General features: G+C 41.4%; 1 protein-coding gene across 3 annotated transcripts in view; it reads left to right on the top strand.

Annotated features, from left to right (window-relative positions):
• Positions 1-19,761, top strand: part of LOC122809173 (amyloid-like protein 2) — a 1,365,390-nt gene that overhangs the window by 991,364 nt on the left and 354,265 nt on the right. For all 3 annotated transcript variants that reach the window (XM_044080467.1, XM_044080466.1, XM_044080465.1), the window contains exon 9: positions 5,936-6,094. In XM_044080467.1, coding sequence (XP_043936402.1) covers positions 5,936-6,094 — 159 coding nt within the window. The remainder of the gene's footprint in view (positions 1-5,935; positions 6,095-19,761) is intronic.

The following is a 19,761-nucleotide window of genomic DNA, read 5'->3' as shown; positions in this document are numbered from 1 at the left end:
GTCCCTAGGCCCTAGGTGTGATATACCTACCCCTAAAAAGGACAACAAGTCTGCATGTGGGCATCATATTCCACAAAGGGATTTCCGTACTCAGCGCCTTTTTTGTTTAGGGCTTACTCATGACTGGCCTTCCTGCAGTGATTGTCTATAATTTTATAAGAAAACCTTAAGGAGAAAAGAAAATGGTGTGCTAACATACCTTTACTAAAAGAAACTGGAAGCCTTTTCACAGGAGGTCAGCAGACAGGATAATGCTGTGTCATGTTCTAGTGTGGGTGTGTCCACATAAAAACATATGAAGCACATGGAGAAGTGGGCCCTCCAGGACAGGAATGTGTAAGAGATTAAGAACAGTGCCACTGTCCTGGTTGGTCCATTTTCAGCTGAGGGTGGCAATACCACAGAGGTGCTTGTCTGCAGTGCCTGTTACTGCTGAGGCCTGTGGTGTAGCCCCTCAGGAGATCAAAATGCCATTAGCTATGAGCATATCCTTCCCGGTCAAAGAATCTTCTGTTGTAGTTGGTCCATATGTTTTTCCCCAGTTGCCCACACTTGATGCTCATTATTTAATAACTTAATAGCAGTGGGGAGAGTCATATGGTTGTCATATAACATGACTTTAAGAATCATCTACGTATTTTATTTTTGTTTTAGTGTTTGTTAACCAGGTAGGTGTGCTGGCCATGTGATCTCTTTTCAACCATGATCCAAGCATAAGTAAGTATACAAATAAAATACATAATTTAAACCAGTACAGTATTACAGTAGTACATGCAAATAGAAACACTAGTGTAATCACTACTTACTATGTACATTCAGCAAAAAGAAAGACAGTAGTTGCTGTACAAATATTAAGCAAATGTACAAAACTGAAAACAAGACTATAAAGTTGATTTATTCTTAGGTTAAGATAGTGCTTGCAGGAGTTAGTTAATCATTATCTTGCAAACATGTGCATTTTTCCCTCTTTGAGAAGATATTTATTCAGCCTACTTTTGAAGAATTCTGTTGTTGTCTGTCTTTGTATTACTCTTAGCAGATGATTCAGTGCTGCTTGTCCTAAATTTGAGTGGGCCTTTTCATTTATTGCATTTTTGAAGCATGGCTTTAATTAGTTGAGAAGAAGGACTCCTGGCCTTGAGTCAAGGCTCCTGAGGCAACTGCTCCCACCATGGTGAATACTCAGACATCTGAAGTTCGGATGTCTTCCATTTTGCTGCTTTGTCTGCCACAACCCCCCCCCCCCCACACACACACACACACACACACACACACACACACCAATACACACTTTCCTCCTTTCAGATTAGCAGAGACTGACCCAGAACCTGTTCTTTTGTTTAGACAGCACAGGCCAAGTCAAATCAAATATCCATTTTGCCCCAAGAAGGAGGCAGGCCTATCCTGAGAGGTTGCAGCAAGTCTCCTCTGTGCCAGAAGAGGATAATGAGCTTGCTTATAAATTTCTGATGTCCTTCACCTCCGCTACATTGCTGATGACACCTTGTCTTCAGTTTTTCCTGCAGAAGACCTCTCATTTAGAGAAACTCTTTTCTTAATGGGGCCACTTCAGATGAGAATCTAGATGGGAGGTTTTAGAATCTCAAAGAAGATATAGTGATCTCTAAGTCAAAAGTACTTGCAGTGCCTCCAGTTTTGAAAGCATGGCCATTTTTGACAGGGTTCAGGATCCCTTATAAGTTGTTGTATAAAAATCCAACTGCCAAGTACTGCTGTGCTGTCTATGGATGCTGCCCAGAATTACTCTTTCCAATGACTGCGACAGCAGAGTTTTAGACTGCTATGGAAAGAACATTTACCCAGTAACAATCATAAACTATAGAACTATGTGGAAGCCCACTAGCAGGTTGTAGACATAATTGGGTAAGTCTCTCAAGCACACTAGAAGGGAATACTAAACAAACCTGACCACATAACTAAGAAGATAGGTATACATTCTGTTAAATGTGCTTTTGATGCAGGGTGTGCAGCATCCAAGACTGCTGCAGCAGAGTCTGTAGTCATCAGATTTACCTAGCAATGGATCCAATCCCTGCCAGAGGATGGTAAAGCACAACTCCTTAGTGTCCCATTTGACTAAAATTGCTCTTTGGACCTCCAGGATACTTTTAATAAACTAAATGAAAAAGAAAGCTATGTAAGAGGTGAAAGAGCTGTTCCATCCATCCCTCCCAAAGTGCATAAAGAACTACCCCCCAAAGGGCTGGTTATTTTAGTGATACCAGACAAAAGAGAATCAGTTGAAGGGAAAATTCCTTTGAGAACAAAAGTGGCAGGGCTGAAAAGGGAATTATGTTGGACAACAGGTTCATGATTCAGAATATGAGGAACAGTGAATACATTTCACTGTTTACATTCAAGCTCTAAAGTCCATCTTGTCCCAGATACTCACCAGATCTGGGTGAGTTTTGGCCCTTTCAGAAGAAATGAAAGATGGCAAGTGGTTGCTTCAGACTTTGTCCCAAAGACTGAGACTGCAATTCCTCTCTGGTTCACAATTCCAGGGAAAGATGGTTGTGCCAGGAGACCAAAGCCATTTAATGCCACCTCTTCTAGATGGTCTCTACACCAGATGGCAGTAGATGAGATAGTGTGTATGATGAGAAGAGGTCACCGGGTTTTACTTGATGATTTTTCTTTTACCCAGGATACAGGGACCTTGAGAAGTTTGCTAGATATGGCAAATACCAAAAAATGTATAAGGGTCCCATATATCAAAATAATGTCCTTGCATGCTTTACTGCCTCTCCCATTTCCATTGGCCCTGATGGTGATTTTGGATGCCTACAGGTACTTTCCCATCCACAAAAATCCACAATGACTTTCTCAGATTCCAGACAGGGGAATCTGACTACCAGTTTACTTCCTTGCCTTTTGGGTAAGTTAATTCAGTGAGGGTCTTCGCTAAATGCTTGTCCCAAGGGATAGCCTGTGGGTATCCATACATACTTCCTAATTCAGGCTCAGGCAAAGACTGAGGTACAGAAGACATTAATCTACACCCTGAATTATTTACAAGACCTAGGATTCTCCTTAAATCTACCCAAAACCTCTCTGAATTAATCAAAGACACTAGTCTTTCTGGTGGACTGCGGTGGTGGTGCTGTGGTAGCACTGTCGCCTCACAGTAAGATGTTGTCTTGTTCGATTCTCAGTTAAAGCGTCTTCTGTCTGGAGACATGCATGAATGGGCGTACCTTTGTTGAAGATTATGTGTCGCTGGCAACTCGGCATGACCCCTAACTGGGAAAAGCCAAAAGACACAACAACAACTAGTCTTTCTGGTGTACGTGTTATACTGTCATTAGCAGAAGAGGATTCCTTTCCCAAGATGAAAAACAGCCTTGCTCACCTTGTTTTTCTTAAAGATTGCCAGGAGAAACTGTGTAACAGAAAGTGAAAAGCTGAGGATCCTAGGATATGTGCCACCCATTATCCTCTTGGTATCACTGGTAAGAGTGGACATGAGGACGTTCCAGTAGTGCCACAGGAGTATGTGGTAACAGCACACTCAGCCTCTGCAAGATGTTATACCTTTGTTCCCTTATATATAGAAGACATTACATGGTGGTGCCACTAGGTGCTAAACATTGTGGGTGTCCTCTTTAGAGGGGATCCAGAAACTCAAGTCTTAACCTGGGATGCTTCAGATATGGCCTGGGGGCTCATTTAGCTAGTCTGAAGAGATAAGGCATGTAGAACAAAGGCAAAATCAGGAGAAGCATCAGCAGCAAAGAGATGATGGCAGTGGTATATTTCAAGCCAGCCTGGAGACCAGAGACCTTACAACTAACAAGAGACAACACAAATGTGCAATGCGGTACATCAACAAGCAAGCAGAATCAATTTCTGCCTTATTTGTAGGCTGTGCATGCAGGCATAGGAGGTAGCCCAGGAGTTATGCATGACTCTATAGACTTCATGCATCATTTTGACATTTCAGGCTACAGTTTCAGTAATATAGGATTCATTCATCTGTCAGGCTACAAAATGCTTTCACATATACTTGCCCTGGTGGACAGCAGTAGCGCTACATGAATGGATTTTAGACACAAACACCTTACAGGTGGGGTATACTGGTCGTATATCTTTCTATGTGTCTCTGCAACAGGTAACTAAAGAAATTCTGCTCAAGGGTTCCTTGCAGGGAAGTTTGAGCAATGGATTCATTTTTCTTTTGGCAGAATTGTTTCTTTGTTTTTATCCATCTTTCTCCCTTTTCCTTGTGGTAATTCAAAATGCAATGGATGAAAAGCCAAAATGATACTGATACCTTTTTTGTTTGTTTTTTAGTTTTTTTTTTATGGGGTTGAGGCAGTATTGGTTTTCTCTGCTGATGCAGATGGCAGTGGAAAAATACAGTAACTCCTCTATAGCATGTATGTCTCTTAACTCAGTATGCCCACACCTGCAGATCCATGAGTTGAAGCCTAGATTATCTCACTTTCTTAACATTTAGGCACTTATTATCAGGGCATGCTAAATAAAGATGCTTTGTGTGAAGATGCCCTATTTAGCTGAATGAAAGAGGTTCTTCCTCTGGTTCCAACTGAGAAATTGGGCTCCTGGTATGGCAGGGGTGCCCCTTGATTTTACAATACATTTCAGCTCTGTTTACAACAGGGTAACCCTACTGGTCAGTCAAGGCACATTTGTTGACCATTTCAGCCTGCTTTCCAGTGGACCCTATCTTAGCCTCACTGTTACCAATAATACAATTTCTCAAAGGTCTCATCCTCCTTCTCCTAAGTTTCCCTAGAAGAACAGTGACTTCAGCATATTTCTTAAACTTCTTGCTAGAGAAAGTGCTTCTTAGGCTTTTGAATAGGCTGACAGTACCCCTTTATTTTCCCATGGGAACAGGGCAAATGTTTGAGCCAAAAATCAAAGACAGTTTTGAGGTATGTAACAATGCAAAATAAATTGCAGTATTTCTAATGTTGTGTGCATATATTTTATTTATAATTGTCACAGTATTAAGGTACAGTGATATTTTGTGTTGTGGGTGCAAATTCTGTTGGCTATGATTTCACATTGACTGGACTTCCCCCCTTTTGCATTTCATTGATGAAATTCTAATTAATTTAGTTTATCAGGTTTCTACATGGAAGTTTCATTCTCTCTCTCTCTCTCTCTCTCTCTCTGTCTGTCTTTTTTTTCATTAGTTTGTGCCAATCTTGTCAGTGTTTCTCGTACTTAAATCATATTTGCTGTCTTTCTTTTTTGTCTCATAGCAAGACATTTGCTCAAAACCAACCTCTGCGTAGTAGCTCCATTTTGTGATGCAGTCTGTGTCCCAAACTTTAAATATGAGCATTGTGATCCTGTTGTTAGACATTATTCTCCTGTGTGCTGAACAGCCAGTGTTGTAATGAGAGAAACTGTTTTGTAAACCCCCCCCCCAAAAACAAAATCACATAAAATCAGTAAAGTGGAATGATAGAGGGGAAAGATTGTTTTTAGGGATTTATTTGTCTATATTTAATGGATGCATATACAAATGCTTCCTGCTCAAAAGATTATCCCCAAAATGCTGTTCTCCAGAACCATTTCCATAGTCTCAAAGAGAGCAGTTGTGAGTAGTACATTCGTTAGGTGAACTGAATAACTAACAAAGAAGTAATGCCAAGACCAATAAGGTTTAACTGTGGATTTTCTGCCCTAATTGTCCTTCCTGTATTTGGTATCACATTGTAGCTTGAGTTTGGGTAGGGCCATTCTCAAAAGATGAGCACTACATGCCATGATGTGTTCACTTCCTGTTATGGAGTAGAACAAAACAGTAGTAAACTCATCCAGAAGTAATTTATTTTGCCTCTAATTGTAAATTGTATAGAATATTTTGTGTTCTAAATGCTTACATATAAAGAGTCTGTTCTGCTCTAATTTTTTTTTTTTAATTTTCTTCCATCAGCACTTTCAGACTGTCCTGCAGACACTTGAAGACCAAGTGGCAAGTGAGCGTCAGAGACTGGTGGAAACACACTTGGCACGAGTTGTGGCATTGCTGAATGATAACCGTAGAGTAGCACTGGAGAGCTATTTGTCAGCCCTGCAGTCTGAGCATCGTCAGGTAATTTGTATAAATATGCTACCTGTCATATGGTGAAATGTAAACAATATTTCCCTTAGGATTATCTCTGCTTTGGTACCTGTACGTCAGCAGTGGGTATCACTTGATCTCATTGTGGTGTCCCTTCTTCATTTTCCTTTCTAAAGAATATAAGGGTTGTGCTGTTTCGTTCAGGCCTTCATTACCATTTACCTTTCAGAGTGACAATAGAAGCAGCTCTGTTAACATTTGCATCAAAAAGTGCTTGCTTACAAGACATTCTTTCACAACTTATTTGTGGGCAGAACATTTGGTTGTCCATTTAGAAGTTTAGCCAGTTCACTCTAGTAAACTTGAAAGGGAATTAGTCCTAATGAAAAAAGACAGCCATGTGTATTCTGCAGTGGTGATGCCTCGTGAGTTTGTGAATACACACCCAATCATAATAATTGGTTTTAAAAATGCTCTGTGCAGTACTTTGTTTGACATGCAAGGGGCTAGCCTGTTCCAAAGGTACAAGCTGTCTGGGTCAGTTATCTGTCATGTCACCAATTTATGTTACAATGTAATATGTAAAGTGTTCAAAATACTTTGATATGCAGGTACAGAGTCAGGCAACCTTACTATTCTGACATTACATTTTTGAAATTATCCCTGGCTGACAGAGTGGAGGTGCCACAATAGTTTCATGGCATGGGGGAGAGGGGATGCTGCACTCCAGTGAACTCTTAATTAAAGGTTTTCATCTGTTATGGTTTCTAAGTGAGTCCAAGCCTATAACCTCAGGTAGCAGTCTATAAAGCTGAAGGTAAGTGCATATTCCAGTACATGTTTGCCCTTCGAAGAAGATAATTTGCTGTTATTTCACCTTGTGCTTCCATGCACCTTGTGAATGGCAGTTCTATTCAGTACACAAAGATGTCAGGTTCGTACTATTGTAGGCTACTGTCCCAGTAATGTATGACCTATCCATCTGTTAGGCAATTGTATATTCAAATATAGTTGCCTCAGATTATATATACCTCTGTTGCAGGAAAATATTATGTGCTTTTTTTGGCATTGGCAGGCAACATGATCGGGATGGGTGGTCTCCAGTGGAAGTCTCGGGGGAAGAGCAAACTACTGTCCACAGATTGCAGGTGTATTAGAATATACTGAAGAAGATTTAAAGTCTCATACTGGTTGACTTGGATTAAAGATCAAGGACAACTTTTGAAAGACTTTTTTTTTTGCGGGCTAATAATGGGGGGTACTCAGTTAATTATTCCAAGAAGATTTCTGTAGGGTTTTAACAAACCTCTCAACCTCTTAGCACAAGAAATCTAGATGAAGCCTAAAATAATAGGGGGATAAAGGCCTAAAAATAGGGACAGATTTTAAATATTGCTCTTATAAAGTTAGAAAGCTACTAGAATAATAGAATTTGTGTTAGCATACATTTTTGAAGGATGCAAAGTTTGAAAACCAAATGTATGTCATTATTTAGTGACTTCAGTCCTCAGTGATGTGCCAAAAAAACACAAATTTAATGAGGAACAAACTAAAAATATGAAGCAAAATCTGGACATTCTGTGAAAATATGGATAGCTGAGAGTTATTGATAGTAAAAATTTCTCATTATAATACATTATTTTATGGGCTACAACAAAGGCAGTAGACTTGACACCTTTTTAGCATGGCATTTTTTTTTTGTATTCCAAACAGTGTAGCTTTATTTCTCCTTTATTCACCCACTCATGCTGCTATATCCCTGCTGTCAGCAATACATATGTTATATGTATAATACTTTTTTATAATAAATTATTGGTTCTTCACTGCTAACCATAATTTTTAGTGTCCAGGGCTGAAGGTTTCAATCTCTCAGTTTACAAAACAGCTTATTGTATGATATGCACAAAGACAATGCTCTGTAATACAACAGACTTATAAGGCATGCAACAGCTTAGGGACACCAACATATGATCACCAGTTTTTAACACACTGTAGTGGCAGATGTGAAAAAGCTTTTTTTCCAACAGTAGCCATCACAGCTGTAGTTATACTGTCTTAGAAGTAGGCAGGTTCTCATTATAGCTTGCACCCAAAGTTTTTCAAAGTTTCTTGTCAACTGATACAGCTTCTTTTGAGTACATTTTGGGATAGCAAGTTGAGAAGCCCCCCAGATTAGTCAGAAAAGATAACTTCCAATTCATTTGGGGAGCTTAGAATTCATTTTTAATGCTGGGCATTCCTGGACTCAGAATAGTGTTGGCCCCTAGCATCATTGTCTGGCATGCATGCATACATGCTGGGAAGAATGACGGACTTTGTCATGATACTACTTGCAGCATTCAACAGGTGCAGAATAAAGTTCCTAGCACACAGATGTCATGTAGATGTGCTAAACAGTGAAAAGTAGGAAGAATGAGCAAAACAAAGTGAAGATAATGGCAAACTGCAATAAAAACACTGAGCAGTTATGTTTTGTATCTTGTAGCACCTCATTCGGTTAGTTTGTCTGTATTTACCATAAGAATGTAATGCCTCTGTCTTGATGTTACTGTTGTTTCTGACATGCCACTGCTACAGCATCATAATCATCATTTATTATCAACCCTCCTTTTCACATTTTTCTAGATGTAGTTGGGGTGTCATCACCTCTCTCGATTCAGGGCTACTTTTCTACCATCTTTGATAATAAAGCCTGACTGTCACCGATCCTATCTCACACAGTCCCTCCATCTCTTGGCTGGATGTCCTCAGTTCCACTTACCTTCTTCCTGGCTCTCCCAAATCATCTCCTGCTTTTCTGCAGTTGCAAATAAACCACTGTAATCTGTTAACCCAGACCAAAGGCATGGAATATGCTGAGTTATGTGCTGATGTCTTATTACTTCGTCTGCCCCACAGAGTACATCCAACCACCCATATAAGGCACTTCATCTGTTACCTACAGCTTCCTCAACTGCTATGTCTTCACTACCCAGGTTTCTGTACCATACAGTAGTGCTGGTTGCACTGCTGTTTTGTATACTTTATTTTTTAGCTTCTTTGGCATTCTTCTGTCGCATACTACCCCTGACATTCTATGTCATTTGGCTGTAGCCCATCTGATTCTAAATTTAGCCTCTTTATCCAGACTTCTCTTCAACCACCCTTCCCAAATACTTCAAGCTATTAACCTTTCTACTGTTTATTCTGTCCCCCTTTTCAGCTTCTTTTGATTTCCCGCATTTGCCGCCATGACAACTGTCTTGTGCGTGCTCAGTTTCATCCAGTGTGCCTTTAGATTTGCATTCCAATTTCTCATCATTTTCTAATATTCCTGTTCAGAGTCTGATTGTAGTGTGCCATTGCCTACATACAACAGCTTTGCTGATCTGTCCTCATCACTTGTAAGAGAAGCAGTGGACTCAGAACTGAATACAGAGGCACACCCACTCCCACTGGGAACTACTCTGCGAGTCCAAACGCTGTTTGTTTTGTCATTGGGTCTGTGTACACAGCCTGCACTAATGCTATAAATGTTCTCAGGACTTTGAGCTACTGAAGGTCTGCCCAGATTGTTATTCCTGGACCTGTTTATATGAGTTCTTCAAGTTTGGGAATGCCCAATTGTTTTTTTCCTGATATCCAGCTTCTTCTACAACATCTGTCTCAGTGCAAACATGGTTGTACTGCATCCTGATCCGAATACAACCTGTCATCTTTGATCTTACTTTCTACTGTTCTGCATATTTGTTTATCCATGTCTCTCTCTCTCCAGCACTCCCTTGCAGTGCTACATGAGTTTAGTAATTATGTACTTCCCACAGTTGTCAATGTCACCTTTGTTCTTATATACTGGTACTAGAATGCTTATTCGCCATTCACCTGAGATGTACTTTTCTCTCTATACAGCACTGAGTACCTTCCGGAGTGTGGAGTGTTCTAATAATTGCACCATGGTTTTAAGGTAGTGAGAGACTTGATTGTAATAGAAGATGCTTTTAATGTCTGAACTATAAATAGCACAAAAAGATTGAAATGAGATCTGTTCATACCCCTCAACTGTATAGAGTTTCACAGAATGTCCAGATTTTTGCCTTATACGTTTTGGTCCATTTTTCATAAAATTGAGGTTTTCTATCAAATTAATGGCAACTCATTAAGGATTCAAGTTAGAAAATAATGACAAACATTTGAGTTTCAGACTTCATACCCTTCAGAAAATTTGTTTTAATGCAAAATTTGTTATTTTATCAACTTTCTAAGTTTGTAAGAGCAATATTTAAAAATTGTTCCAATTTTTGAGCCTTTGCCCCACTTTTGTTTATGGCTTGTCCAGATTTCTTGCTTTAAGAGGTTGAGAGGTATGGATCTGCTGCCCTTCTTAAAGAACTTGTAAATGTTAAAAAATGTCTTTAGGTCACAAAAGAGTAGTTAAACAATGGATTTAGAATAACAGATCATTCTGAAGGGCATCAAGTGTAAAAATAAAGAAGAAACTCGCCTTTTTTACATCAAAATGCTGCAGAGTAACATTCAGTACTCTGTAGAGAGTAACATTCAGTAATCTGTAGTATTGGCATATTGCGATGAACTGAGAGGATGATGATGGTTCAGCAAAGCTAGTGCCAAGGGTGTTGAGAGTAATACTTTTGGGCACCAGTAGACAAAGTGACTGATACCAATGAAAAATAGGAATCAACCCGCAAGGTCAGCTTTGAGGCTGTTTCTGTCTGATAACATCACATTACTGCAAAATAGAGCACCATAGCCTTGTAGTGTAAATAAAAACTTGGGATGTTGAAACTTCATGACTTTTTTCAAAGTATAATTTAGGACCAGTGTAGCTCTTGTCTTACCAAGGGTGCAAATAAATGACCGAACCTGTATATCCCATTTCCATACAACTTAGTTTAATAGTAGGATGGGATACAGAGTAACTTTGGATGCATAATTAACTTAACAAGAAGTATCCTTAATTCCATAAAGAGTTCCCAACTGTGCATGTTTTGCAAGATGTTTTGTGATGGTGGTGTGATTTTTCCTTTATTTAAATCATTAATAGTTGTAGGTTCAACTGCAAGAAAAATACAAAAGTATCCTAAGTGTGAGAGGTTTCAGATGAAATGTTATTATCTTTGAAAGTCTGCATGGGTAGAAACATTATGGGAACGAAGAACAGACTTTGAAGCTTTGACCTTATAACAAGAAAAGGATTCCTACGAATTCAGAATTTCTGATATTATGTTTTCAGGATCTGTAAAGAAAAGGATAGATAATGGACAAAAAGGTTGTTCTGACTAGAAATTTCTCCAAGAGGGTAGCTGAAGGAAAACTTTTGAAGAGAACGTCATTAGGCTAGATCTACAAAATCTGTAGTCAAAATGAATTATACCAGGGCTATTGGGCAGCCCCGCCTCACACCACACATTACAGAAAAAGACTGCAAGATGTAAGGGGCCATTCTTGTCATTGCATAAGACCCTTTATACAAGTACTTTATACCTCCTGTATATAATATCTAGCATATTGAAATGACTAGGTACTTCAGTAGGTAAGGACCAGTGAGCATAGTATAAAGTCTTGTTGGTGTCAAGGGCAAGAACAGCTCATGGGTGCACAGCCTTCCTTATATATATTCCATTTTGTTTACAGCACTAGAAATATTCCCCAAATGTCGCTTTTACAAAGCTAGACTGATCTGTTTGAATACACTGGGTAGCTTGGGTAGCTCAGGGGATGTGTATGTGTCCAGCCTAATATAAATACGTTATAAACTAAGTTAGAAAAAAGTAATAATGTAGTGCTATGGAGATGTAGGATAATAGCATCATGGGAACAACAAGACAAATAGGTCTAAAGACCACATTGTGACTTGCCAAATACCAGCCTCAAGACATAACCACCACTTCCAGGAGAATAATGTCAGATGAGAATGAACTTGCATCTAGTTGTCATAGTTATTCTTTGAAGGAGGCAAGGGTGTTATTCTACTTAACATGTATGGGCAGATTGTTCCAGAGATGAGAAAACCACTGGGTGATAAAACTACCTCCACAGTGTTTTTCTTAGATGTTTAGATTTGTAGATTTTTACTAGGCTTTATCAAAATAATAATGATGTCCTGTATCCATACAGGACAATGAGGGCCTTGGCTTGTATGCAGCCTCTGTGTATGATCGACATGGTTGCCAGGCCTGGTGTAAATTTCCTGTCTCCCATCCACTGATCTAGGTTGTGCTTAAATTTGGTAGTAGGTGAACTCAGCTTCACACAAATGGGAAGCCCGTTCCCTAGGAGGGGCAGTTTCTGTTTAAGTCACAGACAAAGTCCTGGTCCCTAGACTTTGTATTTTTGGTAATGTTTGACTTATGAATATGCAGGAAATTTGTAAATGTGAAGTTTGCAAATGCCTTTTAAGAAAGGCATAGATCACCCTTCAGCAATCTATAGGAGACTGAGTAGAGTGAAAGGGCTTTAAGGCAATCTGTGCAAGGCAGGTTTGTTACACCTTGTATTGTGTTTGTAAGGAACCTCTTAGGTCACTCTAGTTGCTGCATATGCCTGGTCAGGTACATACTGAAGGGAGCATTGTACTCTGTGACTGGTCTGATAAGGGCAGAGTACAGTGGGATAGTAATCTGTTTGTACCTAGATGCCATGTCCTTACTTATGAGCTGTGCAACATAAAACGATTTCCTTACCACTGTGGCCACGTGGTGGTCGAAGGTAAAGCTACTGTCTGAGTGAATACTTCGGTCTCTGACCACTGGGTTAACTCTTAGGGGCATATTATCAACATAATAATTAGCCATTATGATTGACTTTCCAAAAGGTACATTTATGCATTTCTTGGAATTGAGTGTAAGACTATGACTTTGGCATTATTTGTTAGTCAGAGGTAGGCCTTCTTGAGGAATGCTAATGTTTGCAGTGGAGTCAATGATAACCCCCAGCTTGCAATCACCTGCAAAGTTAGTCAGCCATAAACCTTCAGCATTTGCTTCCATTTCAGAGAAGTAGTGGATTGGACACTGTAAATTGGCCCTAGGTGTGAGTGTGTGCGTGTGTGTGCCTTCTGTGGAAGGTTGGGTGCCGGGCTGGCAACTCGACACCGTAAAACTCCACTGCCAATCATGAGCAGACAGGTGATCCGCTGTGGCGACCCCTGACCGGGAAAAGCCAAAAGTAGAAGATGGCAAAAAGTAGTGGATCCATTGCCAAGTCCTAGGGGACTCTGCTAGTGACTGGTCATTTGGTGGAGGTGGTCTTACCTATTTTGACCTCCTAGGTCCTATCAGTGAGTCAGCTGGCTGTCCAGCAGGTGATAAAAAGGTTTATAACTAAGTTAGTGAGGTTGTCTATAATGTGTGAGTGGAGTATTTTATCAAAAGCCTTAACCAGGTCAAGGTAGGCTGTGTGCAAAGTCTCGCCTTCATCCATTGCTTTGGTGACCCTCTCAAAAAAGTCCACTGGATTCAATAGGCATGATCATCCTTTAACAAAGGCAAACTGTCATGGGTGCAATGTTTGCAAGTTACGTATGTCCTCATATATCATGTCCATGTCTAAAGATCAGTTCCCTGTGCATTCTCCTATCAACCTGGTGAACTTGGGCATCCTGACGCAATGTAGCAACTGCCTCATGTACACTGACAACCCTCTCGTCTTACCTTGCAACACTCAGACTTGCGAGAGATGCACTTATATATCCAAATTGGAAGCCAAACACTCTCCAGCCAAGGCCGGAATAGCTGGTCAGGAGGAGAAGGTCAACACTTGCACCACACCACATGGAACACATAGCCCTCCAGAACACACACTAGCACTGCCTTCACATAAAAATACAGACCACACACCCACCTTTATGGAGGCTCTCAATAAACATCTACCCAAACAGCAGAGACCTTCAAGGCAGAAATGCACTCAACTACCTCAACACAATACTAATCACAAGACACATAACTCTACTAAACAACGTGCCACTCAACCAAAGCCCCTAAGGCAAAACAGCATGCCCAACACACTAGTCATAGGTGACTCGATAGTGAGGCACACTGATGTCCCACTCAATAGGTTGAATAAGGAGAAAGTAACAGTCAGCCGCCTGTTAGGCACCAGGATCCGCCACATAACACACACACTCAGGTTCCTCATCAACAGGTACAACTATGACTCGGCCATTGTACATGAAGGTGTGAATGACCTGAGATGTACATCCCTGAACTACATGAAAAGAGACATTGAGGAGCTCTTGAATAATGTAGCCCAGGCTCTGAGCAGCATCCTACCATCACCCATAATGATACCACAGAACAAGCAGAAAATGAATGATTTCAACAATTGGCTAAGTCTCTGGTGTCATTCTAAGGAGATCCAGTATCTGTCTACCTGGGATGACATGATTGACAGACCTCGATGCTTTGCCAGAGATGGTCTGCATCTGTCACCTCTGGGCTTCTGGAAACTGGCCAAGGCTCTTGCCACCCCTACAGTGCCTTTTTTAGGTGGCATTCCAAAGACCAATTTACTACCATAACAGCTACAAACAAATGCAATCTGAGGGTCATGCTGCTCAACGCTAGAAGTCTAAATCACAAAATGCACTCACTCAAAGCATTCCTTAAAAATGGAGAACATCGACATTTGTGCCATAACAGAGACCTGGTTCAAGGCAGCAGAAAGCACCCCTGCACTACCAGGCTATAACTCATTCCACACCTTTTGGCCGCAGAACTTAGAGTGAAGCTCCAAAGGCTGTGGTGTTTCCATATTCATAAAGGATGCACAAACCTCAAGACTAGTAGCCCAACATAACTCATATGAGATACTTCAGGTGCAGCTAACATTGGGTAAGACAGCAATTCAGGTCATAGCCTGCTATAGGTCCCCAACCATGTCCCAAGACTCACACTCCACATTCCTAAGTACCCTAGATAATATTAGGGTCCAACCTAACACTCTCATACTGGGCAACTTCAACTACCCCTCAATTAACTAGGAAAACTACTCATGTACCAATACACTTGCCCAATGTTTCCTGGAATTCATTAATTCCAATGCCCTGGGCCAGCTCATTCTTATCCCCACTAGAGGTAGCAACATCCTTGATGTGGTCGTTACTATCATGGTCGACCATTGCTCTACACCAATAGTTAACTCCTCCTTGGTTAGAGCCGACCAGAAACTAATCACCTTGGAAATCCACATCCCTCCCACCCCCGCAAAGGTAACCACCATGAAAAAATTTCTCCAAAGCTAACTTTGGGCTCCTAAAAACAGAAGTGGCTAACTTCATGGCACGCATGCAATTGCATGACCACCGAATCATACACCAATGCACTGTACAAACACGTACACAAATGCATAGATCTCGCCATACCCAACAGAACCAAGACGCTCTCCTCCAAAAAAGGAAGCCAATCTGGTGGTTTCCTGCCAGAAACAAACTCTACAACAGAAGGAGGAAACTGATGTGGAATAATGTGAAGTCACAAGACTGGAAAAACTCCATTATCAGCCTCAACAAAAAGTTGAGATCGTTCATCAAATCCTCTAAAGCTAGCTACAAAAACAGAATTGCAGCAGATAGTAAAGAAAACCACAAGGCCTTCTATAGTTATGTAAACAATCTCCATGGCAATGCCCAGATTTGCTCTGAGCTACTGCACAATGGTACCTCCTATACCGACCCAACAGATATTGCTAATATACTAGCCGACAGATTCAGTGCCAACTTTACCCCTCTTTCCCCCCAAGGGACCAGTCACAATACCAGTAGATTGCCAGGCACTCAGTATTACTGCTGCACAGGTTAAAACAACACTGTCCAAGGCCAACAATACAGCTTCTATGGGACCTGACAATATCACTGGCTGTGTTCTACATGAAGTACAGAATGAACTGGCACCTGGCCTGTGTGTCCTGTTCAGTCACAGCCTCACCTCAGGCTTTGTCCCTACCAAATGGTGTACTGCTACAGTCATCCCTGTCCACAAAGGAGGAGCGACTACAGACCCTGGGAACTATCACCCCATTAGCTTGATGAGTCTGATATGCAAAGCTAAACAAGGATATAGGGAATCTCCAAACTCTGGATCCCACAGAGTTTGGTTTTGTGAAGGGTAGATCATGCCTTCTCAACTTGGTCAACTTCTTTGTGTCAGTCACCAGAGCTGTGGATGAAGGCAAGGTGGTTCATACAGCCTACCTTGACCTGGTCAAGGCCTTTGATACCATTCCCCACTCAGGAATCATAGAAAACTTCACTACGCTAGGCATCAACCCCTATATCACTAGGTGGTTTGCAAATTGGCTCACAGGTAGAACCCACAGTGTGAAAGTAGCTGACTCCAAGTCAGACTGCTGACCAGTCATGAGTGGAGTCCTACAGGGTTTGGTCCTGGGTCCTCTCTTGTTTGGTATCTACTTCTCTGAAGTCCAAGCCAACACGAAGAGACTCTGGCTGACAAAGTTTACAGATGATTGCAAGTTGGGAGCTATTAACTCCACGAGTGATGCTGACATCCTACAAAAGGCCTCACTGAGACCAATGACTGATGTCAGAACTGTGGCCTTAAGCTCAATGCCAAAAATGTGTTGTCATCCCCTTTGGGCAAAAACAGGTTCCCATGAATTATCACAACAATGGTAGTCCACTGAACACAGAAGGTGTTATAAGAGCTCTGGGAACACAGGTTGACAGCAACCTCTATTTTGACCACTACATTGCCACTGTGGTTAGAAAGTCCTTCTATGTGGCACATCTCATTACTAAGGGTTTTGCATCCAGGAAGAAAGAGGTCATTGTCTCCCTCTACTCTTCCCTCATTAGGCCACTCATTGAGTACAATGCCCCATTTGGCATGTACCTCACTAAACACCTGCAACAACTGGAGAGGATGCAAAAGTACCTCACAAAGATGACCCTAGGCTTTAAATATTTGTCCTATATTGACAGACTAAAAAAACTCCAACTATGCTATGTCTCATATCGCCTGCTTAGAGGTAGTCTGTGCTTGACTTACAAAGCCATGTCTGACCCAGTTCTGTTAGAAATGCTACATCTAAAGATATCCCAATCCCTCCACACCACACACTGCAGAGACCTCATCCTTATTACCACAATCAACAAAACATGCTGGAGGGACAGATTCATAACCCAGAGACTGCCCATGCTATGGAATAGACTTCCCATACATGTCAAGCAAAGCACCTCACTGACCCTCTTCAAGAGAAATATTGATGAGTGGATGGGAAATAGAAAATTCACCCCAGGGATCACTACAGTGGCTTTATTCGACAGTGGCACTGGGAGCTAAGGTTGAGTGGCACAATACCAATATTAACCTTTCATCTTTTGGTTTGAATTAGCCTCTTCTTAACCATTCCTGCATTCATTCCTGATCAGCATGAAGTTCTTCCATCGATTTTCTATATATACAACTGTATTTATGCATTTTCCACGTTTTGCCTTCTCATCTGATTTTTCACCTTATATTCTTTCTTTTGTTTTTTGGCACATTCATTTTTATCTGCTTGTCCCTATCAGACACAGTTGCAGAAGATACCTCAGATTTCTTGCAGGAACAGAGCACTATCAATTCTCAGCATTGCCGTTTGGCTTATCTACTGCGCCCAGAGTATTCACGAAATGCCTGGCATCAGTAGTGGCACATTGCAGACTCCAGGGGATTCAAATATACCCTTACCTGGACGACTGCCTAATACAAGCAGACAGCAAACAGACCTTGATAAAACACTTGGATTACGTCATTCAATTGCTGCAGGCTTTGGGATACACAGTCAACATTCAAAAATCAAGATTACTGCCATCCCAAGAGATTATTTTTCTAGGAGCAAAACTGGACACACAGCTACAAATGGCTTTCCTCACAGATGAGAAACAAGAGCATTTAACAGCTTACTTCAAAGGCCTAGCACAATTAACCCACCTGACCACAAGGAAGACCCTGCAGGCTCTGGGGTTCATGGCATCTTGCATTCTTCTAATCCCTCTGGCAAGACTACACATGAGAAAGCTGCAATGGTACCTAAAAAGCTTGTGGTCGCAACACAGCCACAACCTAGAAGACATAATACCACTTATACCATGCCTGCAAAGGGAATTTTTGTGGTGGGCTCAAGCAAGTCACTTAAACGAAGGCATGCTTTTCAACAAACCTCCAACAAGTCAAACTATTACAACAGACGCCTCAGACCAGGGATGGGGGGGGCGCACATGGATGGCAGATGCATTCAAGGGCAATGGACTCCCATGGAGATGCATCAGCACATAAATCAAAAAGAGATGTTGGCAGTGATACATGCAATAGAAGCCTTTGGAAAATCTCTTCAGCAAGGTCATCTGCTAATAAGGACAGACAACGCCACTGTCATGTGGTACATAAACAAACAAGGGGGCACTCATTCCTACCCCCTCTGCAGACTAACAATGATTCTTTGGAAAAAGTCCCTGAAACTGAACATCTACTTGCAATCCCAGTTTGTTCCGGGCAAGGACAATGTTCTGGCAGACAGGTTGAGCAGAAATTTCTTGGATCCACACGAATGGATGCTACACCCACGCATTTTCTCACAAATAGCATCTGCATGGGGAAGACCAGACATAGACCTCTTTGCATCTCATCTCAATCATCACCTGGAAAGGTTCTGCACAAGGATACACCATCCTCTAGCTTGGAGAACGGATGCTCTTTCCTTCAGCTGGAATGCTCTAACAATTTATGCATTCCCTCCACTACCTTTGCTCACCAAGGTGTTACTGAAGATCAAGGCAGAACAACCAAGAGGAATCCTGATAGCTCCAGAATGGCCAAGGCAACACTGGTATCCACTACTACTGAGCATAACTCACACCAAACCGTGGCCCTTGCCTCAATGGCCTCTGCTCCTGACTCAACACATTTACAAGACTCTTCATCAGAACCTGCAAACCTTAAAGCTGACAGCTTGGAGAGTTCCATGACTCAGACCCATGACTCCCTCTCCGAAAAAGTTCAGGAAATTTTGCTGGAGCACGCAGACCTTCCACCAGAAAAACCTATTCGGCCAAATGGAAGAGATTCACCATCTGGAATGTCAACAAGGGCCAGGATGCATCACTGATGAACATACCTCAGATATTAGAATACTTGGCAGAAATGTTTCACAGTGGCCTCTCATACTCTTCCATCAAAATCCACGCTTCAGCTATCTCAGCACATTACAACTGTGATCTACCTGTGTTTTTGCATCCCTTGCTAAGACAGCTTCTAAGAGGCATAAAGAATATCAAACCTGCAAGGAAGCTACCAATTCCTGCATGGGACCTCAATTACGTCTTGGAAAAATTAACTCTTCCTCCTTTTGAACCAGCAGCATCTTCAGAAATGCAATTTCTTTCTTGGAAAATGGTTTTCCTGTTGGCAGTCACCTCAGCAAGAAGAGTCTCGGAGATACAGGCCCTCATGGCAGTTCCTCCTTTTCTCATCTTTCATCAGGACAGAGTTTCCCTTAGGACCAATCCTTCATTCATGCCTAAGGTGATATCCAGAGTGTCTCTAAACCAAGCAATTCACCTGCCTTCTTTCTTTCCTAACCCTCAAAATAAAGGAGAAAAGTTGCTGCATACTTTAGACATTCACAGACAACTACGCTACTACTTGGACAGAACAAAGTCCACCAGGAAGTCTGACCAACTGTTTGTAGCGTATGCTGCT

Source organism: Protopterus annectens, chromosome 8.part0 (assembly GCF_019279795.1).
Source record: "Protopterus annectens isolate FY-2018-M chromosome 8.part0, PAN1.0, whole genome shotgun sequence".
NCBI classification, from domain to species: Eukaryota; Metazoa; Chordata; order Ceratodontiformes; family Protopteridae; genus Protopterus; species Protopterus annectens.
The sequence above is the reverse complement of the archived record's forward strand: the minus strand, read 5'-3'. Positions and strand labels throughout refer to the sequence as shown.